This window comes from Dendropsophus ebraccatus, chromosome 1 (assembly GCF_027789765.1).
Source record: "Dendropsophus ebraccatus isolate aDenEbr1 chromosome 1, aDenEbr1.pat, whole genome shotgun sequence".
NCBI lineage: Eukaryota > Metazoa > Chordata > Amphibia > Anura > Hylidae > Dendropsophus > Dendropsophus ebraccatus.
The window spans coordinates 138,177,554-138,203,806 of record NC_091454.1 but is presented as its reverse complement, the minus strand read 5'-3'; the positions used below and the strand labels follow the sequence as shown (position 1 = coordinate 138,203,806).

Here is a 26,253-nt window from a genome sequence, read left to right as displayed (position 1 = left end):
TGTGCTTACACACCTAGCCCTGTTAAACTGTTTGTGCATCACTTACAAGTCTGGGTATTGTGCAGTTTTCTTCTATGACTTGCTGTAATACAAGTGATCATTTACTTCTAGATAGTCATTAATTTCTATTACTTGTGTAAAACCAGAGTCACATTTTGGTTCAATGTTCTTGCATCTTGGTTTAGGGTTTGTTAAATCACTTGTTAAAAAAGACTAGTTTGTCTTTCCCTACCTAACATTACTGTGTTGCTTTTACACTGGACTTTGTGTTTTATGGTCCTGCTCTTTATAAGAGTAATTCCTTGTTACTGTTTTATCTGATTTTCAGTAATGATGCTGCTTGTATCATCACACCATTACAAAGCCCATTATAAGGCAGGTAATGTTGTGTGCAATCTCTTTGCAAGCTTGTCTATTAACCCTGTTAATATTATCTCCATTTAGCTAGCATCTCCTATACACAAATCCCTTTTTCATTTGTTACCCGAGGTCAGCCATTTTGGTCATGTGTGTCTTGATGCTTTAAGCAATTTAAGTAGAGAAGAATAAAACTTTTAGTGTGTTTGTCAAACTTTTTAAATTCAAGAGCAGCTATTTAAGTAAGTGAAAACATTTTTGTATCCTTTGTCTTATATGGTAGGAATCTTGTTTTGTCATAGTAAATTACTGGCTAGTGAACCTACAAATTTATAAATATCTAATGATGCATGTTGGTGTAGGCAAGAATTCATGGCAAATATCCAGATATTTTGTATGTTTATTTATATATATATATATATATATATATATATATATATATATATATATTTATTTATTTTTATATATTTTATTTTTTTTACTAACTGGCGGACATATTGGGTAGATTTACAATTTCAAATACAATATATCTTCAAAAGCTGAGGAACACTTTGTTTCTGATAAAGGTGATGTCATTGAAAAGTCTTATTACAGTTAAAGGTAACAAGGTCCATCATTTCACAGAACATGTTACATGAAAACATAGTCCAAACCTTATGAAAAAAAATACTTTTTTGCTACACTTGAAAAAAATTACATAGACATTACCAATAGTGTCAGGAGATCTAAATGACAGTTCATCAAGCTGCTGGACCTTTTTTTTTCCTGCATGGCACGATGAACCCAAAACCTCTTAAGTAAAATCAAATACTCCATATATCCACATCTGAACACCAACCTGTTGGTATTATGGTATTGTGACTAAGGGCCCTATTAAACCAAACAATTATTGTCTATACTTGGACGATTACTGCCCATTCCAGTGTATAATAGTTTGATATTTATAGGTCATTTGAAAATTAATGATCAGCCGATATGCACAGCTGTTGTCTTTAAACATGTTCAATCATAACGATCATGACAGCGACTGTCTGCTGTCTGAGGGGTGGCAGCAGACCACTGCTCTTCAATGCGCCACCTGGATGATCTAAAGATCTAAACATCCCTGCAGCTCCCTGTCTGCTTTCTGTGCATGTAATAACACAGACAGCAAGTGGGGAACAAGAAGGAAGTGTTCGCTGACCTGGTTGGTACTTGCAGGACACCAGGACCCCGTGCAGCAAGGAGACAGGTAATGTATACACACAGCAGGAGCCGAGCGGCAGCCAAAGGGGTTAAGGGGGCGGCTGCATTTCAGACCACTGCAAGTATGTATTAACATGGACCTGCCAGGACCTTGACTCGTAGCGGATCAAAAAAACATTTATTTTTAATTTTTTAGTCTCCCACCTCCCATTTGGACGTCTTTTCAGGTGGGGTGTATGAGTCTATTGGTCAGATCTAGTATGGTGGTGTTATCCAGTCACAGTATGGTGGTATTGGTCAGATCTGGTATGGTGGTGTTATCCAGTCACAGTATGCTGGTATTGGTCAGGTCTGGTATGGCGGTGTTATCCAGTCACCGTATGGTGGTATTGGTCTTGGTCAGGTCTGGTATTGCGGTGTTATCCAGTCATCGTATGAGGCTATTAGTCAGGTCTGGTATGGCGGTGGTAAGTGTGACACCTTGGGGCTATTACCTACCAATCTACCAATCCTTTGGTGAGAATTCCTTCAGACAATATGCAGACGCTCTAATCATTGATTCAATGTGTAAATTTGTTTAAAGCAGTTTAAAACCTTAAACGCGATTAAGACAATGTTTCTATATGTAGAGAAATGCATGTGGCTGAAACCACTCTCCCCCACGCTCCCCAAGATGTGGCGTCATCAGGTTTAGTGCCTAGGACAGCAGCAGCTGGTAATACGGCCCTGGCAGTAGGCACTCTTTCTAGCACTAGTGTTGATGAAGAATTTGCTGCCATGTATTATGTAACTGTAAACTTGTAAATGATATTATATATCTGTATAAAACGTTTTTTTTTTTTCTTTCTGCTGTAAAATCACTATTAATTTGGGGACAGTGTGACCTAGGCGGGGCTTTATCACAGTTAAGCCATCTCTCTAATAGGGAGATGGGGCCCAGCTGCTTGAAGCCTTGCCAAGGTGACACTGTCCTCCAATGAAATTAATGTGGAGTAAGGCTACATTCACACAGAGCAAAAGGAGCGGATTACGCAAGGAAATATTTCCGCCTGAAATCAACTGACGCTGAATTCCGAGCAGAATATAAGCAGAATGTAAGCAGAATCCCTGCGTATTCTGCTAGGAAAGTGTTCAGCTCGTAATCAGCTCTTGACAAATTCAGCGAGGAATACTCGAGGAATCCGCGCTGAATCCGCATGCATTCAGCGCTGAAATTCAGCGAGTATTTGGTGAGTAAACTAGACTATACCAGAACATATACTAGAATCCTCCTCCCCCCCCTTTTCCCCATTTCCGAGCTGATTCAGCGAGTAATTTCCGCTTGTATTACGCTTGTATTCCGCGCTGAATACGCTTGTATTCCGCGCTGAAACTGAAAATCAGAGCCCCATTGATTTGTATAGGCTTCCGCTAGCGGAAGAATGAACATGTTCATTCTTCTGGCGGAAAGCGGATTAGTTCAGTGCGGAAATTCCACTGTGTGAACTGCAGAGCAGAATTTCCATTCAACACAATGGAAATTAGCTCTGCACCTATTTTAACGGCTGAAATTTCAGCGCTGATTCAGCGCAGAAATTCAGCTGCTTTTGCTCAGTGGGAACGAGCCCTAAGGTGGTAACAGAGTGACTTTGACAATTTTGTGATTTTATGTTTAATTTTAAAGTTACTGTTATAACTTGCTAAATAAACAGTAGTTTGCAATTTACATTCATTCATTTATTTTTTTGTTATTGAAAACACAGCACTTCCTGTTTTTAGACTCTTTGGAAAAAGTCTAAACAAATGAAGTCCTGTATTTCCCAGGGTATCTGCACTGCCAAAGTCATTTTAATTGGCGGACACACAGAGCCATGACACTCTGTAATGGCCAGGACTAAATGTGTTTAGTCCGGCCTTTTTTTTTTTTTTTTTTTTTTTTTTTTCCCCCAACCAGCATAAGGCGGCCACATTCACATGCTGTATTTTTGCAATAAACAATGGCTGCTGTTGCAGGCTGCCACAACGGCTGTCGTTTATTGACATAGATCAATTACATGAAATTGTATAGAACGGCCGTAGTGTATACTCTGTGTACCACACAGCCATTGTTCTCTGTACTGCACAAAATAATTGACAAGTCTATTTTATAAATAGGCTGTGCTCACAGTTTAAAGTATGGCTCCCGGACGTACTTCACACTGTGGTCTATGGTAAATTACACCCAAATGTGCCCGCATTCCTATTAAATTCAAATGATCATAATGCAGTATCTGCCAAGTGGCTGTGTCAAACAACTGCCGATGTTTTTACACAATGTGAACAGGGCATAAGACTAAAAAATTGCATTCAGGATACTGGACCTGGATTTCTAGTAAGTATAGCTTTGTTTTACAGCATGAAAAATATTGTAAATTGCAACGACAGTGACACTTTAAAGGGGAACTTTCAGCAGGTTAGACGAATCTAACCTGCTGATGGTACCCCATTGTCTTACCTTCCTTCTTAGCGCTGTTCTCAAGCTTTTAGATGATTGCTCCATAGTCTGGTAAGACCGTTAGGAGCACTGCCCCACCCCTATATTGATCCCAGCCACCCGCTCCATTGATATCATTACAAAGGGTTAAGGTTGCTGGGGGTAGATGCTTTCAATTGTGCCCTAGTGCTCCTAACAGTCTCACCGGACCATGGAGCAAACGTCTAACTGCACTAACTCCACCCTCAGCCTCTACTGTATAATAGGCGGCTAGACTTGTCTAACCTGCTAATAGTTCCCCTTTTAAAGATTTTCTTGATGAATTCTGTATATCGAAGGCTGTGTTTAAAAGTAGGTTTGTCAGTGGTTTCCAACCTTTTGGTAAATGTCTACGGACAATGTACTGGTATACCAGTTGTCCAATCGCATGCATCAGTCTCTTAAACCATTTTCATTCAGCTATTTGAACAACCGTTTTGTCCAATAAAGGCCAAGCAGAAGCTCTGACATGTACTAATGCTATGTTTCACTTCTCCTAAATTTCTATATTTTTTTCTGAGCTGTAGGAAGGCGCTAAAGTAGTTTGGTTTTTCTAATAAGAGCAGATCTGATCACCGCATTAATGTGGTTAAATGCTATACCTTGTGAACCCTCATTAATCAGCCCTTACACTGGCTGTGCTGTGCGCTCCATTTCTCACTTGATAAGCGAATGTTTGCCCTTTCCTGACAAGCTTTTAATGAAGGCAAAATCCAGCACTTAGCTGAGTAATGTATAGAGTGCAGGTACTTCAGTTCATATAGCCTGCCTGCTCTGTGTTTTAGGCACCCTGTTTCTAATTGCATTGAAAGTGTGTAATACACATGCATAAAATAAAACGCATACTCAACAAAATGGATGACATGAATACTAAATATGTAAGCAGTTTAACTATTAAGATCATTCATGAAAAACTATATAAATTCTATTTATATAAAGTTTAGACCATAATTGGCACCATGTGTGATTTAAGCCATCCTTGAACCATTAGTGTAATCCAAGGGATGATGAATGCTGCGTTTGGCATAGATTATGTATGTTCTCTCCTAAAGTGTTTACTGGAACTGTTGAAAAAAAAAAAAGGTGCAGGTCAGGTTCCATTAACCTCTTAAGGACATATGACGTACCCATACGTCATATGCCTAGGAGGTGTTCAGAGCGGGGCCGTGCGGCGACCCCGCTCTGAACCGCAGCGATCCCGGGTGCAGCGTGTAGCCCGGGACAGCGGCTATTAGCGGGCACGGTCTGATCGCCGTGCCCGCTAATTAGGTAATCTGAGGCAGCTGTCAAAGTTGACAGCTGCCTCCGATTACCGGAGGCAGCCGTTCCCTGGTGTCTAGTGGGGGAGATCGCTCCTCTGGGACGTTGCCCCGGAGGAGGGATCTTAGTGTGTGGTGCCGGCCGGGGTCCGCTCCAAGATGGCGCCGACCCCGACTCGGCACCCGTTTGCTTTCGGCTGCAGCAGCCGAAAGCAAACGAGTGCCGATCTCATTGATCTTTTCTGTATTACTATACAGCAAAGATCTCAATAAGAGGTCAGTGTATATACTAGAAGTTCCCCAGGGGGGCTTCTAGTATGTGTGTAAAAAAAAAAAATATTACTAGTAAAAAGCCCCCTCCCCTAATAAAAGTTTGAATCACCCCCTTTCCCCATGTTTTAAATTAAAGTAAGTAAATAAACATGTTCGCTATCGCTGCGTACGTAACCGACCAAACTATTAATCACATTCCCGATCTCGCACGGTAAACGGCGTAAGCGCAATAAAATCCCAAAGTGCAAAATTGCGCATTTTTGATCGCATCAAATCCAAAAAAAAGTAATAAAAAGCGATCAAAATGTTGTATATGCGCAATCAAGGTACCAATAGAAAGTAAACATCATGGCGCAAAAAATTACACCTGACACAGCCCCATAGACCAAAGGATAAAAGCGCTATAAGCATGGGAATGGAGCGATTTTAAGGAACATATATTTGTTAACAATGGTTAGAATTTTTTACAGGCCATCAGATAAAAGAAAGTTATACATGTTACATATCGTTTTAATCATAACGACTTGAGGAGCATGCCTAACAAGTCAGTTTTGCCTCAGGGCGTACAAACACATGCCCCCCAAATAAAAGAAATACGTTGTTTTTTTTCAATTTCACCACACTTTGAATTCAAATTTTTTTTTCTGGTTGCGCAGTGTACTTTATGCAAAAATTTAGCCTGTCATTGCAAAGTACAATTAGAGATGCAGAAAATGTGGGTTTCTAGGTGAAAAAATGCAAGTGCTATGGCCTTTTAAACACCAGGAGGAAAAAACAAAAACTCAAAAACAAAAATTGGCCCCATCCATAAAGGGTTAAAGGAGAAGTCCGGTAAAAATTTAAGTATTGTATTGCCTTCAAAAGTTATACAAATCACCAATATACACTTATTACGGGAAATGCTTATAAAGGGCTTTTTTCCCTGCACTTACTACTACATCAAGGAATGACTACCTGGATAAAATGGTGATGTCACGACCCGACTCCCAGAGCTGTGCGGGCTGTGGCTGCTGGAGAGGATGATGGCAGAGGGATGCTCAGTGCCCCTCCAGTGCCCTGTGTCCCTCAGTGTCCCTCTGCCATCATCCTCTCCAGCAGTCACAGCCCGCACAGCTCTGGGAGTCTGGTCGTGACATCACTATTTTATCCAGGAAGTGAAGCCTTGATGTAGTAGTAAGTGCAGGGAAAAAAGCACTTTATAAGCATTTCCTGTAATAAGTTTATAATGGGGATTTGTATCACTTCTGGACGGCAATACAATACTTTAAAAAAAAATTTCACCAGACTTCTGCATTAATGCTGTCTGCAGTTGCAGTGAAATTTCATCCATCCAGCTATTCCAACATGAAAGTGGTTGCACATAATTATGCCTGTTTGTCCTAGGACATGTTTATCCCAGAACTGTCCATGGGATATATTGGGTTAGAGATAATTATTTGTTGTGCCTCCCTAAGGTTGCTACCTGTAAGGGCCTTTTACACGAGACCTTTATCAGCCAGGAGCATAGAGAAACGTTGCTAGAAACGTTCCTTCAGCTGATAACTGGCCCATGTAAAAGTTAAAGCGATCATCTAGTGAGTGTGAAAACACCTTAACCTCAGCTGGCATCTTTTGAGCAGATGTATGCATATCTGTGCTGTCAGTTTCCGTGGCCGCAAAAATAATACAAGAATAGTTAGTGCTGCCCTCCAGCTTCATTTTATGTGCCACGTAAAGGCGCGGCAGCCGAGCTCTGGTCTCTCTGATCGGTGCTGGTTTGTTTCCTTGTAAGGTTCCTTGTCATGGCTTGTAAAAGGACTTGGTCCAACCCATTAAAGAACCTTGTTGTGCCTCTATTATTTTTTTTCAATATTGTGTAGCTCCAAACTGCCCGATTAGCCTAAGGATAGAACTACAAACAATATGAAAACGGTGTCGGGATGAAGGTGAGAAACTTTCTTCTTCTGCCCCCTGTGCAAAAAGGGAGATGTTAGGTTAGATTAGTCTAACATGTTAATAGTTTCCTTTTAAATTGAAAAAAACTTTAGTCCTAAGAGAAACAAAATACAAGAAAAAAAGTATCTTGTTCTAATTTGTAATAGAAAATCTAGATGATACTCTCCCTTTAAAAAGCTATATAATGCTACCCTTATCCAAATTTTGTATTGTATACTTGATGTAAATTTATTGTTTTAGATGCATGCATGGATAAATGTGTATAACAACTTGAATGTTTGCAGAGCTCAGAATTTCAGTTTGTGAGGGGCTCCCATGTGGATCGTCTTAAAACTATTGTTTTTCTTAGCCGGAGGACTTTTCAGCGAATTTATTCAGTTTTTGGGGTTATTCTAAAACAGTCTGTGGAATTGGTGCTTGAAGTATTTAGGAATGCAGTATTTAGGAATGCAGTATATTGTAATGTACACTGACTGAAAGGGCTAATGAGTCTGTGCACTGAATGTTGTAAGCTGCATTATCAGTCCTTTACCAGAGTGATTTACCTTGTGGTGACCTACTGTTACCTGATTCCTGTAATATCTGCAGAGATACAGGCTCCTAGTTTTTAGGCTATACATTCATGCTCTATAAATTTTCCTTCCTTACTAAATTATACAGCTGTTTGCTTGAGGAATCTATGTCCCAGTAAGGTTCCAAACCTGCTTATCCCCCCCCCCCCCCCCCCCCCCCCCCCCCCCCCCAATGCTTTTTGCACCATCTTCACGCAAACCTCTTTTAGGCTACAAACCCATTTGCCAGATCTGCAGCGAGTCCCCTCGCTGCATATTTGCAGCGAGACTTGCTGCAGATCCCGGCCCTATACTTTCAATGGCAGACAAACACGCAGCAGAGATGTACAGAGGGGACTCGCTGCAGATCCGGCAAGTGGGTTTGTAGCCTTACATAAACTTTGTGTAAAAGTACCCCCTGCCAATCTCTTTAATATCTTGCTAATGGTGACGAACTGAAACCTAATGATGACAAAATTGTAGAGCATGGTTAAATAAAACTGGTAAACTTACTTAGTTAAGAAATTGTGCTATATTATCTGGGGGTTTTTTAAAGGTAGTTCACACTGATTGACATGAAAAGTTAGGATTACTTTTTTTAAGGGGTAATGCTTTTTTTTTTTATATAACTGTTTCATACTTTGAGCCTGTGCGAAAATATGACAGTCCAGCCAATTGTCCCTGTAACAAGATTTTTGTTTCTACAATATTAAAACATGCTGATGCTATTGTCTAGGAGCGTACTTTTTATGATGGCTCACCTCTAAAAATACTTTTCAAATGCAAGTCTAATGTGTTTTTTCTCGCTTCCCCCCCCATAGGTGGTTCAAGTGTTAAATGCGGATGCAATGGTGTTGAAGTTAAGTTCTGGAGAATTCAAAACCATTCATCTTTCAAGCATCAGACCTCCCAGACTTGAAGGTGAAGGATCTCAGGTATGCAGTTTTACATGTCTTATCAGGGCTAAATTTGTTAATGTTCCTCTATTCTTAAACCTTAAAGGGAACCTGTCACCCCCCCGTGACGGGGTGACAGGCTCCCGACCCCCCATTACAGCCCCCTATACTCACCTAATGCCGCCGGGTCCCGCTTCTGTATCCGGTCGGGTGACTGAGATCTCAGCCGCTGCAGCCCGGCGCGCGTGCTGAGAGAGGAGTCCAACACTCATAGAGAATGACGGAGCGCTGGACTCTCCTGTCATTCTCTATGGGTGTTGGACTCATCTCTCAGCGCGCGCGCCGGGCTGCAGCGGCTGAGATCTGTCACCCGACCGGATGCAGAAGCGGGATTAGGTGAGTATAGGGGGCTGTAGCGGGGGGTCGGGAGCCTGTCACCCCGGCACGGGGGGTGACAGGTTCCCTTTAATGGACAATGCCATTTTTCATTTTTGGAGTTAAATTTTTTCCTCCCCACCCTTAAAGCCATTTTCATTTTTCTATCAATAGAGCTATCTAGGCTTGTTTTTGTACTTTGTAGTGATTCTCTTTTTCCATAAAAATATTGTGGATCTGAAAATATTTTAGGTTAAACTTAAAAATATTTTGAAAACTTACTTCAACGTGCAGTAAACTTAAGGTCCCCATGCACTTTGTTTTTGGTGGGTGTGCCTGTCAGTATAAGGTGTATTGGGCTCTCCTAACACTTCACAGATGTCGGTACAGATGGGGGTCAAGCGTGATGGAAAGTCGTTGCCCGACTAGTTAAAGCGAATCTGCACGGTTACTGCAGGCCCTGCCTCTGACACTGCTCCTCTGGAATAAAACTTTAAGATTGCACCAGGAAATATTTGACCCCCACACCAGGAAAGGACTTCACAGCCTTTGTGCCACATAGCTCCTCCCCTAGCGCCACTTAGCCCGGCCCCATCCGTGACGTCATCACTGCATAGGCTCCGCCCCCTCAGCGCCCATTGGTGTGGGACAATCTAGGGAGAATGGGGCCTAGAGCTTTAGGCTGGCCCTTCCAATGGCTGCTGAGGGGGCGGGCCTATGTGGCCATGACGTCACGGATGGGGCAGGGTTCAGTGGCACTAGGGGCGTAGTGATGTGGCACAAAGGCTGTGGCCCCGCCCACACATACAATTCCACAGGTGATTAAAAACGACTTTTTACCAGAACAAGCACCATGAGGTGTGATATAAAATAAGTAATGAAAGCTGTAACATTTACCCTTTACACCTGTGGAGAGCAGTCAAAATGCAAATAGGGGGTGCCAGTGTCACTTTAATTGCAGATGAGAATTTTTTGATACTTTTTATTCTGTGATGTGTCCAAAAACGAGGGGATACAGCAAGAGCAGAGCTGAATCTGCTCTACATCTCTGCGTCTTCTGTAATTACACGTGCCTCCAGGGACAATTCACAAGCCTTGGAGATGTGTGGGATTTCAGAGGGACACTTGGAAGCTGAAAAAGAATGCTTAACACCTTCCGAGGTCCCAACACCCGAGGATGTTGGCAGCCCGGCCACAGCTCACATAGCTGTAGTTATCTAGGCAACTAGCTGTACACAATGTGAAGGGCAAAATACTGAAATTAGCAGTTTTGTAATTGCTTATCGTTGACAAAAATGCTTTTGTATTTATCTGTGCTTCTTAAACGGTGAGGTGCTCCCTAGTTGTTGGTGAGGCTCAGCTAGGGAGGTAGTTTTCACATAAGAGACTATGATCTGCACAGTTCTTACACTGCTTACAACAATCTACATTGTAGAAACATTGTTTCTGTACTTTATTGGTATATAGATCTTAGAGACAGGTCAAAGGTTGTCCTAGCATTACTTCCCCAGATGGTGAGACCCAGCTCCCCTTTGGTTTGTCTGGTGAGGTCTAGGCATCGCTGTGGTCTGTTGGGTGAGGCTGATATCACATAATAAGTTTGCTAGATACATAGTGACAGTTTCACTAATTTACATACCTGTTTAGAGGGTTGCGCTATCAGTCGCAGCAGCTACAAAGCCTTAGTGCCAGCATGGGCTGCCATTACAGTGACAAGATCACGGGGAGCCAATCTGCTTCACTAACACAGAAACACAATGACAGCCGCTTTTAAACCGTTAATAGCCTAGAGATCACTTAGTGTGTGCTATTATCAGCAATTATCTGCTGCTCAACACCTCTAGGTATGGGAGTGGCAGGGCATTTAAATCTGCTACATACAGCTCTAACAGCCCCATGGCATACCAGTATGTAATAGTGGCCAGCACAATAAAGAGAGCATACCTACCCATTCATGTGTCCCTGCAGCACTGACTTACTGATTTCTGCCAGCCTCCGGTGTCCTGCAGCTCCTACACCTGTAAAGTCAAGTACCCCACTGAAGGACTGCCCATTCAATCAGTGACTGCGGAGAGACACTGTTGCAGTCATTGACTGGCTGCGCGTTCAATTCCTTAGCCAGGCTGTGATATTGAAGATGGAGGAGCTGGGTACCTTCATGGCGGAGAATTGTCTACCAGTTGACTGCGGCGCAACACAGGCGCGGGTAAGTATACTTTTATTATTTTCCCAAACCGCCTGCCTGACATTTAGAATTTTGTTGGGACTTCTCCTTTACCCGCATTTAAGAATCCTTTTGTGCCATGAGAATATTAGAGCCAATGCTCAGACTTAAAACCAAAGTATGTAGGCCATCAGAAATACAGTAAAGGCTTAATATAGTAAAACACTGTAAATGGGCACAGATCTTTAAATTTAATATGTTTGAAGAATACATGTCAAAATCTTATCACTGTTCCATGAATGACCCTTCATGTGTACATCTACCCACTTTGTTCCATCATAAATAGTAGACACAGATGGCCAATGGCATGGGTAGGTAGATGGTGCAGACCTTTCACACTCCTTGTTTATTTTCCAAGTGCATCCACTTTAGCATCCAGTAACATTGCAATGCTAATTGCTATTTAATAGCTCTGGACTGTCGTTTGGCTTCTTGCAGCATACCAGCTATAATTATAATTGGCTTTGGTTGAATACTCTTCACTTTACCTTTTCCAAGCTGAACTGTTGTAAGGCTGGAAATCTGTACACAATTTTTTTGGCTCTTTCCCACTCATACTGATGTAGATTCAAAACACTTAGAGGTTTTTGTATTCAATCTTTCATGATATACAGTAGCTTTGTTTTACCATAGCCTCAGCTGTTCTACAGATTCCTTTGCACTTCACCCCACTCCTATCTCTGTATAAAAAAATGATTTTTAGCTTCTAGCAACTCACTTTTTATAAGGTCAGTTTTTGCCTTTTTTTTTTTTTTTTTTTTTTTAAATGATGTTTGGCCTAGTTTTGGGGGTTTAGAACAAATTACAAGTTTTTCATAGTGCAAATATACAATATTAGAACTTAAATGGTCATCCAAGAACCAAACCACATTACTGTATATTTCAGGGAACCAGTCACGTCTGTGTAAACTCACAATCCTGAACCCCCTCCCCACAGTTACCGAGAGCAGAGGATGTCATATTCCCTGCAGTCTACAAGGCATGGCTTCAGACAGCGGTGTCTGGCAGCTAGAAGGACTTGTGGTGTCTGGTTTGGCGGGGGGGGGGGGGAGATAGTGTGTACACCACTAAGACATGACTTAGTCTAAAGACATGACTTAGGGTGGTATTACACGGAACGATAATCGGCCGAATTGGCCCGATTCGGCCGATTATCGCTCCGTGTAATAAATACAACGATCAGCCGATGACAACGATCATCGACTGATCGTTGATATAATTTAGAACCTATTTTCGTCGGGCGCCGACCGCGCACCGCTGCGTGTAATAGCGGTGCGTGGCCGGCGACTAACGATATACATTACCCATCCACGTTCCAGGGCTGCTCCTGCCGTCCGCTTCTCCTTGCGTCCCGCGCGCGCTCTAGCGTCACAGAGGCCTGTCAGCTGATAGGCCGCTCAGCCAATCACAGGCCGCGGCGGTCCCGGCCTGTGATTGGCTGAGCGGCCTACCAGCTGACAGGCCGCTGTGACGCTAGAGAGCGCGCGGGACCCCCGGGAGAAGAGGACGCAGGAGCAGCCCTGGAACGTGGATGGGTAATGTATGCCAGTTTAGCAAGGGCTGCAAGGACATCGGTAACGATGTCCTTGCAGCTCTTGTCAAACGATTATCGGGCCGTGTAATAGGTCCAGTAAACGAGCAACGATTTAGCAGATCGCTGCTCGTTTACAGGTATTATCGGGCCCTGCTCGGCCCGTGTAATACCACCCTTAGTCTAGAGTGCCTTTACATTGACTTTCTGCAGGTTTCCCATACAGAAATTGTTTGGATTTGATGCAGACTTTTCAACAGCCAATCACTGTAAGTATGTGTTTTACCTTCTAGAGCCCCCTCTTAGGGTGGTATTACACGAAGCGATTTTTTTCAATTAACGATTAACGATAAACGATCTCCAACGATCGCAATAGCGGTTGCCTAATAATCGTTCGTTTTACTACACGGAAAGATTATCGGTTATATTGGAGCAACAAAATTCAAGAACACTCCCCTTTCAATTTGCGAATGAACAGGGAACGGCTAACGACATCTTATTCAAACGAACGATGTGCGAACGATGTGTAAAAGACAAACGATAAAAATAGATTCAAAACCTATTAAACGACCAGCGACCAATCGTTCGTCGTTTAATCGTTGTCTACTATTACACTTAAAGATAATCGTTCAAATACGACCGATTGAACGATTATTCGAACGATAATCGCTTCGTGTAATACCACCCTTAGTTTCTAACAGTAACAAACTTAATGCTACTAATGACACTAGTGTCATTTGTTCGTCCATACAACTGACTTAATTTGAGACCTCATAAATAAATTGATACAAACTCTTGTAGTGATATTGTCACCTTCTTACTCTGTGGGGTTCTCTGCACCATCCACAAGCTTAGATGTTGCACAGTTGATCTATACCTGTATAAAACTTGTCTGTTTTCTTTCTGTTCTAAAATCACTTTGCTTTGAAGCCTTGCCTGGGGGACACTGTCCATCACTTGAGAGAGGCCATTGACTCTTAAAAACGTTGCATGTTCAGCTTGGATACATCACAACTGATATTTTCCATGCTGTGAATGCCGTCCAAAATGCTTAAAGGACAACTCCGGCGCGACCTGCAAAAAAAAAAAAAAACCCAGACACACACACTCCATACTCACCTTCCCTCCTGTGATTATCGACACTCAAATTGCCCGCAGTCCGCGTCTTCGTCACCTCTGCCTGCCTGCGATCTCCCTCACTTCCAGGTTCATATGAGAAAAAAGGCAGTGCTCCGGCAGCCCCTTGATTGGCTGGAGCGCATCACATGGCTTCTGGCAAGCTGGAAGCCATGTGATGCGCACCAGCAGCCTTTTCATTGTCTGGAGCACATGTGCACCAGCAGCCTTTTCCTCTCCCATTCACTTTGGCAGAAGACGCCGAGGAGGAAGAAGACCTGGCCGTCCCCTGGCTCTGATGGGTTGACCAGTGATATCAAATATCATAAAATTTATTAAAAGAATTATGCCAGCGACACAATGCATTTAGAGTCTGGTCTCGAAACGCTTTGTTGCTAGCATAATTCTTTAAATATATTTTATATTTTATATCCCTATTACCTCTTGGACCTGCGCCTGTTTTACCAGTCTTGGAGTGGAGAAGGATACTGACAGTAAGGCCGGGTTCTCACTGAACAAATCTAGCGGAAATCCGCAGCGGACAATGCCGTTAGCCTCCCTCTCATAATGGTAGTCTATGGGAGGCGCGCACTCCTGGTCTGTCCGCACTGAAGAATGAACATGTTCATTCTTCAGCACGTAGAGACGCTGTGAGAACAGCAGCGTGCGCCTCCCATAGACTCACATTATGAGAGGGAGGCCGCTAGTTTTGCTCAGTGTGAACCCGGCCTTAAGACAGCTGGCTGATTAGCAGACTTATCACTAAAGCTTGAGGTTTTGCAAAAAAAGCATCTGTGTATGTGTCTTATTTTATGTGGATGTTTATACCAGCTAAGCAGCTACTGGGTTTAAACAAGTGTGATGTAACCAGGAACCAAAAAGTAGGATCCGATTTGTTTTCCAGCTTGTGAACCAGTAACAAACAAGCTTGAGGGAGCAGACTCTTTAAACTACTGTGCTGTTGCGGTGAAATGAAATAGGCAAAAAAAAGGTATTAGTACGAGATCGACTGCAATAGGTTAACACCGAGGTTAACCCCCTACCCTTATACCAGAGGGAAAAAGAGTTATACAGAGAGATAAAGATTGGTGTTGGGGTCCTCAGGTGTTTTCCCAGTAATGTATTGACCTATTAGTTTGGTCAATATGTTTTGTAATGAAGACACATAAATTAATCAGGTAATATTATATTCATCAATTAATCAAATAAATATAACACATCATAAAAGCGTATGGTATACACAGATTGTTTAAAAACATATAGTGGCGATGTTTATGAAGGAAAAAACTTTTTAAAAAATAGAGATCAGAAAAAAATAAAAAAATAATGTAAAAATAAAAATAAAAACTAGAGTCTCTTATGAAAAATGAAATAAAAAATGAAAATATAGTCTTAGTTCATATGATGTAATATGGCTGATTTCATCCAAATGATCCTTTTTAGTAGTAGCGATACTTAATTAGTAGCAATGATTGGTATAATGCCCTTTAATAGGATGTTTCCGTAATTGCTGTATTGGCAGTTTAATTACGGAGCTTAATTAGGGGTGCCGTTTTGCCGTATATAGTTTAGTACATTCTCAGTTCAGTTCACCATACTTATAGGAGATGGTATATTAATAATTAGGCTTATTGAGGCATAGTTATGCTGAATTGCATGCTTAGGTAAACATATGCATATAGTTTGTAGTTGTTATAAGATATCTCAATAGACGCTGACTGTATCCAGTAGCGGTGCCTCTGATGTTTTGCAAAGTTGCCCGATATCCGTGTCCACAAGAGTTATATTGTTATTAGTTGGCAAATACAGCAAATATAACAATATTGTGTCGTCTGACACTTCTCACCCGTCCTGTAGTGGTTAGGTCCCGGTCGTTGAGAAGGGGATCGCTCCGGCAGCAGTGGTTCTTGCGTCCGGCTGTCAAGCGCTAGACGCTCCGGCAGCAGTGGTTCTTGCGTCCGGCTGTCAAGCGCTAGACGCGCTAGTTAGTGCTGGATAAATAGGTGAGCTGGTTTGCGCATGCGTAAATGGGCTTGTTGCCCGCGGGACCTCGTGTGTCCTTGGCGCCAAAATTCAAGTGAAGAATGAAATCTTTACTTTTTATGTTGGATCAGATGGATGATAAAAATGTAAAAATAAGTGATGTGCACAAAAGATAAAGTTCTTTAAAATGGCTGGACGCGTTTCAAAACCTTCCTTGGTTTTTTCCTCAGCAGCAAAATGAATGTCCATGTAACATGTGGCTGGGTTTTTTTATAGGCTATTGTACAGCTGATCAATTAGTAAGTGAGTAGTCACTAAACCCCGGAATGGACTCAAAAATGAAACTGGCATGGAAGTGAGATCTAGATATTCACACAAATTCTATATGCATATATATAGATTATTTAACATCAAGAAATGCAGTAGGAAAATAGAGATACAAATATAAATAAATACGTATATTGGTAGTTTTTGTTACTCATTAGTACTGGTTTTATGTTACAAAAAAGCTTCTAAGGTTGTTTTTCAATGGATAGATGGTGGTCTGGGTATGTTAAGTGTTGTGTACTTTGATTTTCTTTGTGGACTGCCTTTGTGGGATAGATGTTAGGGGGCCATGGGGAGACAAATCTCGGGGCCCGTCATGGCGCTGATGGACAGCCAGGCACATGACGGGCCGCGAAAAAGGTCCACCCAGGCTAGTGTCTAGATGAAACCAAATACTTCTAGTTCTTCATTTAACCCTGCTGGTGCGATAGTTTCAAAGTCATAAATTAATCGTGCTTCCGCCCTTGACATGGCTGCTATGAAGTCTCCTCCTCTCCAGTGCTGTGCTGTGCTGTTGCGGTGAAATGAAATCGGGTCGTTCTCAGTTTGGTTCACTCCAAAAAAAAAAAAAATATAAAAAAATTCATAGATTGCAAGAAAAAAAGCATAGCGGCACTTATGTTATTTTTCACATTGTCACACTGTTGTGACAGCAGAGGATATAGGCAATTGGAGAGGTGTGCTACTTCTAGCCTATTAAAATTGGGAGACTTCAGCTGTATAAATATAGCGCTAGCAGAGGTTTTTTTTACTCTTAAGTGATGTAATACTGCAATGTTAAAACACAGCTTCAAGTTTAACCTCTTAAGGACCCATGACGTACCGGCACGTCATGGATCACTGTCACTTAAGGACCCATGACGTACCGGTACGTCGGCCCTTTAAACGGGCGCCGCGGCCGGCCGGGTCCCGATCGGGGGAGATAGCCTGCTATAATACATAGCAGGCCATCTCTCCCTGTCGGCATGGAGGGTTGTTAACCCCCCCCATGCCGACGATCGCCGCTATTGGCTGATAAGCCCATAGCGGCGATCGGAACCTTTCCGGGCCATCGGTGGCCCGATGACCCGGAAAAAAATGGCGGTCGGTGCTGTCCGAGGACGGCACCGACCGCCATTACTGTAAAAAGTAATGGTGGTCACGGTACCACCGTCCCGATCGCCGTCAACGGCCGGCCGGCCGTTCACGGCGATCAAAGTCCCCACAAGTAATACCTGCTCCGGACCCCTCAGCTAGGTAGCTGAGGGGTCCAGAGCAGGTATTTGTACATTACTCACCTGTCCCGGGGTCCTGATCGGCGTCTTCCGGGTTCCCGGCGTCCTCTTCATCCTGTCGGGACTTCGGCTTCTTCCGTGAGTCCCGATCGGCTTTTTCCGGCTCCAGCGTCGTCTTTTTTCGTATTTTTCCGGCTCCAGCGTCGTCTATTTTCGGATCTTGCGCTCTGCTGCCCCCTAGCGGCTGATAAGTGTAATACACGTATCAGCCACTACAGGGATGTTCAGAATGTAGTAAAAAAAAAATTTTTTTCCCATTTTTTTTTTTTTTCTATTTTCCGCACCCTATCGCCGCTGAGTGTTGATCAGCATCGCACGAAAGTGCGCTGCTAATCAGCAACTCCTCCTTTTTGGCGTAGGGTGGTTTTTTTTTTATATCCTACTGCCACGGTCTGCTGATAAGTGCCGAACATAAGTGCGGCATTTATCAGCAACACCATTTTTGGCGTAGGTTTTTTTTGTATACTTACTGTAAAAAACACGTAAAAAAACACTACATTACACCACACTACATTGAATAAAGTTTGACACTACACCACTACATACCCCATATACCAATCCCCATATAAAGATGGCCCCCAGGTTGTTTTCGGCGTCGGACGCATACGTTATTATTGCCTCCGACACCGAAACAGCCAGTGAGGATGAATGGTGGGTCCTTTGTTCCTCCATTCATCCTCATCCTCCTCATCATCCAGTGACGTGTCTGGGAGTAGCGTAGCGTACGCTGCCCCCCAGACACGTCTTTTCTGCCAGTACCGTCCCAATAAGAGATGACGGTATGGCGTAAAATTCTCCAAACTCTGTGAGCATACCTCAGGGTACACTTACAGATTTAGGGTACGTGCACACTGCGGAATGGCGAAGGATAACCCTTCGTGCATTCCGCAGCTGGCACCCGCCGGCGGACTGATGCAGGGGCGCGTCTCCGCCCGTGTCATAGACTCTATCCTATGCATGGGCGGATTCCATCATCCGTCATTCCATCAACACGTTGGACGCAGAGCGGAATCCGCCCGTGCATAAAATGGAGTCTACGACACGGACGGAGACGTGCGCCTGCATCAGTCCGCCGGCGGGTGCCAACTGCGGAATGCACAAAGGGTTATCTTTCGCGATTCCGCAGTGTGCATGTACCCTTAGAGTGTATGAAGGAAGGGACACCCGAATCCAGCCCCCAAATGCCCCCAGATGCCCACTCCCCCCCCCCATCCTCTGAGTTAGTGGGAAGATCGTCCGGGAACTGATCTTCCCACTGCTGGATAAAGGTTACCACCTGTACGGGGATAACTTTTATACCAGCACCCCCTCTTCCGGTCCCTCGCTGCCCGAGCTACTGTAGCTTGCGGCACGATACGAAAATATTAGAAGTAGTAATAGAGCCCTAATATTTAGCAGCCATGGAGCGGACCCAGCGCTTCTGGATATGTGGGACCCCATATCGCACCAGGACAACATTTTCCAGGTGACGTCCCACACACTGGAGAAAGGGAGACCCCAGAAGAAGTGCAGAGTGTGGCGTAACAGGGGGATCAGGAAGGACACCATTTTCCAGTGTGACACCTGTCCTGATCCCCCCCGGCCTCTGCATACTGGATCGCTCCAAGGCGCACCACACGTCACTGGGGTTCTACATTATCTAAATTCTGTCCCTTATTCCTATTTCAGGGGTCACGTTGATCGGGGAATTATTCTGATCGCCATTATGGAGTCGGGAAGGAATTTTTTCCCTGTGATGAGGCTACTGTCTGCCTCACGAGGGTTTTTTTGCCTTCCTCTGGATCAACACAGATTGAGTTTGATGGACACCTGTCATTTTCAACCTTATAAACCAATAATTGGCCTAATACCCCCAAATAAATTAGAATTGTCCCTTTTCCCCAGCTAAATAGGTATGGCCGCCATTCCCATTAGAGGATGCCATGATGCAATTACAAAGCCTCTGTGCGGCCAGGACAGTAGAAACCCCCCACAAGTGACCCCATTCTGGAAACTACACCCCATAAGGAATCTAACAAGTGGGGCAGCGGGTATATGGCCCCCTGGTGACTGCCACATTTGGGACGTGAAAATGAAAAAAATGGTATTTTTTATTTTCACGGCACATGTTCTACACATGTGCCCATCACTAGTGGGGTCCATATGCTCACTGCACCCCTTGTTAGATTCCTTATGGGGTGTAGTTTCCAGAATTGGGTCACTTGTGGGGGGTTTCTACTGTTCTGGCAGCACAGGAGCTTTGTAATTGCGACATGGCCTCCATCCCCCATTCCAGCCTCTAAATGGCGCTCTGTCCTTTTGGTGACTTGCCCTGTGCCCATATGGCAAATTATGTCCACTTGTGGGGTATTTTCGTACTCAGGGGAAACTACCCTACACGTTTTGTGTTCATTTTCTTTTTTGACCCCTTGTGGAAATGGAAAAAAATCAAGGCTAGACCAACATTTAGTGTAATTTTTTTTTTAATTTTTACTCTAAATCATTGATCTTGTCTTGATTTTTTCATTTTCACAAGGGGTTAAAAGATAAAAAAAAACACAATGTGTAGAGCAATTTCCCCTGAGTACGGAAATACCCCACATGTGGACATAAAGCGCCATGCGGGTGCAGGGTAAGCCTCCAAAGGGAAGGAGCGCCATTTGGTTTTTGAAGGCTGGATTTGGATGGAATGGATTTCGAGGGGCCATGTTGCATTCAAAAGGCCCCTGTGTTGCCAAGACAGTTAAACCCCCCACAAGTGACCCTATTATGGAAACTACACCCCTCAAGGAATGTAACAAGGGGTGTAGTCAGCATATGGACCCCACTGGTGACGGGCACAAATGTGGAACAATGTGGCGTGAAAATGAAATATTAAATTTTTTACACTATAATGTTGGTCTAGCCTTGAATTTATCATTTTCACAAGGGGTTAAAAGAGAAAAAAACACAAAATGTGTAGAGCAATTTCCCCCCGAGTCTGTTAATACCCCACATGTGGACATAAAGCGCCATGTGGGCGCAGGGCAAGCCTCCGAAGGGAAGGAGCGCCATTTGGATTTTAGAGGTTGGATTTGGCTAGAATGGATGATGAACGCCATGTTGCATTTACAGAGCCCTTGTGCTGCCAAAACACTGTAAACCCCCCCACAAGTGACCCCATTCTGGAAACTACACCCCTCAAGGAATCTAACAAGGGGTGCAGTGAGGATATGGACCCCTGGATGACGGGCACATTTGTGCCATGAAAGTGAAAAAATGAAAATTTTCACTTTCACGTCACATTTTTCCACATTTGTGCCCGTCACCAGTGGGGTCCATATGCTCACTGCACCCCTTGTTAGATTCCTTGAGGGGTGTAGTTTCCAGAATGGGGTCACTTGTGGGGGGTTTCCAGTGTCTTGGCAGCACGAGGGCTCTGTAAATGCGACATGGCCCTTGAAATCCATTCCAGTGAAATCCAGCTTCCAAAAGCCAATTGGCGCTCCTTCCCTTTGGAGGCTCGTCCTGCGCCCGCTTGGCACTTTATGTCCACATGTGGGGTATTTCCGTACTCGGTAGAAACTGCGCTACATGGTTTGTGTTTTTTTTTTTTCCTTTTATCCCTTTGTGAAAATGAAAAATTGAAGGCTAGAACAACATTTTAGTGTAAAAAATACTTTAGTCTTTTTTCAAGCCATATTGTTTGGAAAATCTGTGAAGCACCTGTGGGGTCCAGATGCTCACCGCACCCCTTGTTACATTCCTTGAGGGGTGTAGTTTTCTAAATGGTGTCTCTTTAGGGGTGTTTTTTAGGTTTTGGCACCCCAGAGCCTCTGCCAACCTGAAGTGGTACAGTCAAAAATGACCAAAAATAACGGAGCCATTGAAATTCACTAGGCGCTCCCTTATATCTGAGGCTTGTGGTTGCGTCAAATAGCGCAATAGGGCCACATATGGGGTATTTCTATAAACTGCAGAAACGGGGCAATCAATATTGGGGTGCATTTCTCTGGTAATAGGTTTATAATTATGAAAAATATTGGGATTACAATAAAATCTCTGCACAGAAAATTAAAATTTTCAAATTTCTTACACACTTAGCTTATATTTCTGTGACTCCCCTAAAGGGTTAAAAAACTTTCTGGATGTGCTTTTGCAGAGTTTAGGGGGTTTAGTTTCTGAAATGGGGTGCTTCGTGGGGCTTTCTAACACACAGTCCCCTCAAATACACTTTAAACCTGAACAGTTCCCTAAAAATATCTGATTTTGAAATTTTACTGAAAATTTGGAAATTTGCTGCTAATGTTTTAAGCTTCCTATTGTCTAAAAAAAATGAAATATAGTTTAATAAATGCCGCCAACATAAAGTAGACATGTTGCTAATGCTATTTAATATATAATTTATGTGGTATAACCATTTTCTGTATAAGCAGAAAAGTTTTAAAGTTGGAAAAATGCATTTTTTCACAATTTTTCACGCTATTTTGGCGCTATTATTCGTTATACGTATCGACTCCAATTTACAAGAAATGTGAAGTACAATATGTCACGAGAAAACAATCTCAGAATCAGCCGGATAGGTAAAAGCATCCCGAAGTTATTAATAAAGTGACACTGGTCAAATTCATAAAATTTGCTCCGGTCCTTAAGGCCATTTCAGGCCCGGTCCTTAAGGGGTTAATCTGTAAGCTGCATTTTGTTTTCCAAACTGCCAACCCTGTTAGGTAGCTGTAACATAGCCATAACATAGAAGCGTGCCTTTTTATTTTCCTGTGTGACGTGCCAGGTGTTCCAAAGTGCCTAAACTCCCTCCGTTCTCCCCTTCCCGCTCTTGATTCTGCTTGGGGTCTCATCATCCAGCTGACTGTCTATCAAGCAGGGATAAGTATAGGTCGGAGAGTGAGGAGGCATTCTAGTTTGCTGCAGCAGTGCAAGAGATTGAGGAATCTTTTTTGACACTGTCCAGCAAATATTTTTTATTACATTATTGTATTGCCCCCCAAAAGTTAAACAAATCCCCAATATACACTTATTACGGGAAATGCTTATAAAGTGCTTTTTTCTTTGCACTTACTACTGCATCAAGGCTTCACTTCCTGGATAAAATGGTGATGTCACGACCCGACTCCCAGAGCTGGGAGGGTTGTGGCTGCTGGAGAGGATGATGGCAGGGGGACACTAAGGGGCACAGGGCACTGAAGGGACACAGAGCATCTCTCTGCCATCATCCTCTCCAGCAGTTACAGCCTGCACAACTCTGGGAGTCGGGTCGTGACATCACCATTTTATCCAGGAAGTAAAGCCTTGATGTAGTAGTAAGTGCAGGGAAAAAAGCACTTCATGTGCATTTCCTGTAAAAAGTGTATATAGGTAATTTGGATCACTTTTGGGGGGCAATTCAATACTTTAATAAAATTAAATAAAAAATAAAAAAATTTCGCCAGACTTCTCCAACATTTTTAGAAATAGGCATTCTTTTTTGGCATATCAAAAAAGCCTGTTAAACACCTGCTTCCTATGTGATTAGGTCAAGTAGTAATTTGAAACATAGTCTTAGTAACCAGGGATGAGTTTGTCAAGCCAATTAATCTTTAGGCCTCACTCGCTGCATAAAATTGCTTACACACAAGCCGTCTCGGATAGAAGAGCGATCTGCTGCTTCCAATAACAATGTAAAATGTGCCAGCTTTGATTCAACACACATTAGATTTGTTAAATGTTGAGGAAGCCCTGAAGGAGTAAATATTTATGGAGAATTGCCATTAACATTTTAAGTGATTAAAGCTGACCTTGAGTGTGTTTCTGTTGTCATTTCTTAACGGCTGAACTGCTGCAACAGCAAAACTGCTATCGAAAAATTTGACGGCTATCAAAAGCTCGACTGTAGGAGTCCTTAGTCTTAACGGAAAATGCACTTCTAACTCTAGGGGTACAGTTTTCTCACAAAGCAGTGATGATAAACAGTCACCTGACTTGTACTGGGAAAAACTTCAGATAAAAATGCCTGTACTATATACTGAAATGAGAGCCAAGAAAGATAACAAAAAGCAGGGGGGTTTTTTAGCCCTAAAAAGACTGCAAAATTTGTACGAGGGAAGCCTAAGGGTCCTCTTTCACGGCGAGATAATTGGCTGATTCGGCCGATTATTGCTCTGTGGAATAGACAATAAACAGCTGATCGCTTATTTAGGTTTAAACCTAAAATCATCGGGCGCCGATTGTGCATCGCTGCGTGGAATAGTGGTGTGCAGCAGGCGACTGACTTATTTCACAAGCACCATGCCTTACAAGCATGTTGCAGTGCTCCTCCTGCGCTCCTCCTTCCTCCCGTTCCTGCGTGCAGCAGCAGCTTCGGTGCAGCCTGTCTTAGCTGACAGACCACTCAGCCAATCACTGGCCAGGACTGTAATAGGCCCAGTAAACGGGCGCTGATCTAGCAGATCGCGCTTGTTTACATTATTGATCAGGCCCCCATCTGCCTGTGGAATAGGACCCTAAATGTAATGCTAACTTTCTAAATAGTCTTTGTAAGCATACTTTAAGGGTAACTGATCTGCAGCGGATTTTCATTCCCGAATTTTCATCCCGCTGCTAGTATGTAAACCCTGGCCCCCTTAACACGTGGCTGCTCAGTGCATACATTACTGGTCTATGCTCTAGCTTGTTTCGGGGGTTCCTGGCATTTTGATGATCTGCTCGTATTCATCCATCAATCTAAGGTGTATGGGGCTTTCTTAATAGTCCACTGACAGATGAGGAGTTAGGGGTTGGGCTTGATCGAAAACCTGTTTTGGGACAGAAGCTAGTGAGAACTTTCTGCGGACTACCCCTCCCAATAGAGGTAACACACACTCTGCTGTGCCAAATGTCCCTGTGTATAGGGACAATGGAGGCTGGTCGGGAGTGGACGGTACAGTACATGGAGTGGAGTTTTGGAATAGTATACATAGAGGGTAGTACACAGGCTGTGAATGATGAGGAAAGCGCACACACAAAGTAGTTTACAAGGTATAGGGTACAAATTTAGGGAAAGAGCAGCTACAGCAAACTAAACACCTGAGCGCAAAGACTTAAAGGGACAGTGTCACTTTTTTTTTTCTTTTTCCTTTAAATGTAATTATAAAAAATAAGTGGTTTGGTATTTTTTATTTTTTATTTTGCCTGTAGTATCAATGTTTAATAACCTTGTGATGCTGGCCACAGGGGGCTGCCATGTTGAATAGCATCTGTGTATGGTGTCTTTGCACGACACTTACACAGATGCTGTACGGCACACACATAACATTGAAGTGAACGGGACGGAGTCCGTCCCGTTTACTTACATTGTGTTTCATGAGCTGTGTGCTAGGCATATTCAAAGGCATGCGTAGTACACAGCTGGGGGAGGGCGATGGCACCATTTTAGAGGAGCCTGTCCCTGGAAGTACTGTGAAAAGTACTGAGAGTGGCTGAAAGTTACTTGAACTGTGGTTTACAGCTTGCTTGCTGCTGCTTCTTCACCATAAGTCCCTGGTTTTATGGTCCTTCTCTGTACTAACTCCCTGAACTTGTTGCTTGTCTGTGTGCCGCTGCTGCTTCGCTCTGTGTTCCCCGTGCTCTCCCCGATCTGTATACCGCTGCTCCCCCCGTCTGTATACCGCTGCTCTCCCCGATCTGTATACCGCTGCTCTCCCCGATCTGTATACCGCTGCTCCCCTGTCTGTATGCCGCCGCTCTCCCCGATCTGTATACCGCTGCTCCCCCGATCTGTATATCGCTGCTCCCTCTGTCTGTATGCCGCTGCCCTCCCTGATCTATATACCTGCCACTGCTCCCCCCGATCTGTATGCAGCTTCTCCCTCCCTCCTGTATGCCGCTTCTCCCATCTGTCTGTATGCCGCTTCTCCCTCCCTCCTGTATGCCGCTTCTCCCTCCTGTCTGTATGCCGCTTCTCCTTCCCTTCTGTATGCCGCTTCTCCCTCCCTTCTGTATGCCGCTTCTCCCTCCTGTCTGTATGGCGCTTCTCCCTCCTGTCTGTATGCCGCTTCTCCCTCCTGTCTGTATGCCGCTTCTCCCTCCTGTCTGTATGGCGCTTCTCCCTCCCTCCCTCCTGTATGCCGCTTCTCCCTCCCTCCTGTCTGTATGCCGCTTCTCCCTCCCTCCTGTCTGTATGCCGCTTCTCCCTCCCTCCTGTCTGTATGCCGCTTCTCCCTCCCTCCTGTCTGTATGCCGCTTCTCCCTCCTGTCTGTATGGCGCTTCTCCCTCCCTCCCTCCTGTATGCCGCTTCTCCCTCCCTCCTGTCTGTATGCCGCTTCTCCCTCCCTCCTGTATGCCGCTTCTCCCTCCTGTCTGTATGGCGCTTCTCCCTCCTGTCTGTATGCCGCTTCTCCCTCCTGTCTGTATGGCGCTTCTCCCTCCCTCCCTCCTGTATGGCGCTTCTCCCTCCCTCCTGTCTGTATGGCGCTTCTCCCTCCTGTCTGTATGGCGCTTCTCCCTCCTGTCTGTATGCCGCTTCTCCCTCCTGTCTGTATGCCG

General features: G+C 43.8%; 1 protein-coding gene across 2 annotated transcripts in view; it reads left to right on the top strand.

Moving 5' to 3' along the window:
- Positions 1-26,253, top strand: part of SND1 (staphylococcal nuclease and tudor domain containing 1) — a 502,890-nt gene that overhangs the window by 34,283 nt on the left and 442,354 nt on the right. For both annotated transcript variants that reach the window (XM_069979511.1, XM_069979502.1), the window contains exon 10: positions 8,873-8,986. In XM_069979511.1, the coding sequence (XP_069835612.1) occupies positions 8,873-8,986 (114 nt within the window). The remainder of the gene's footprint in view (positions 1-8,872; positions 8,987-26,253) is intronic.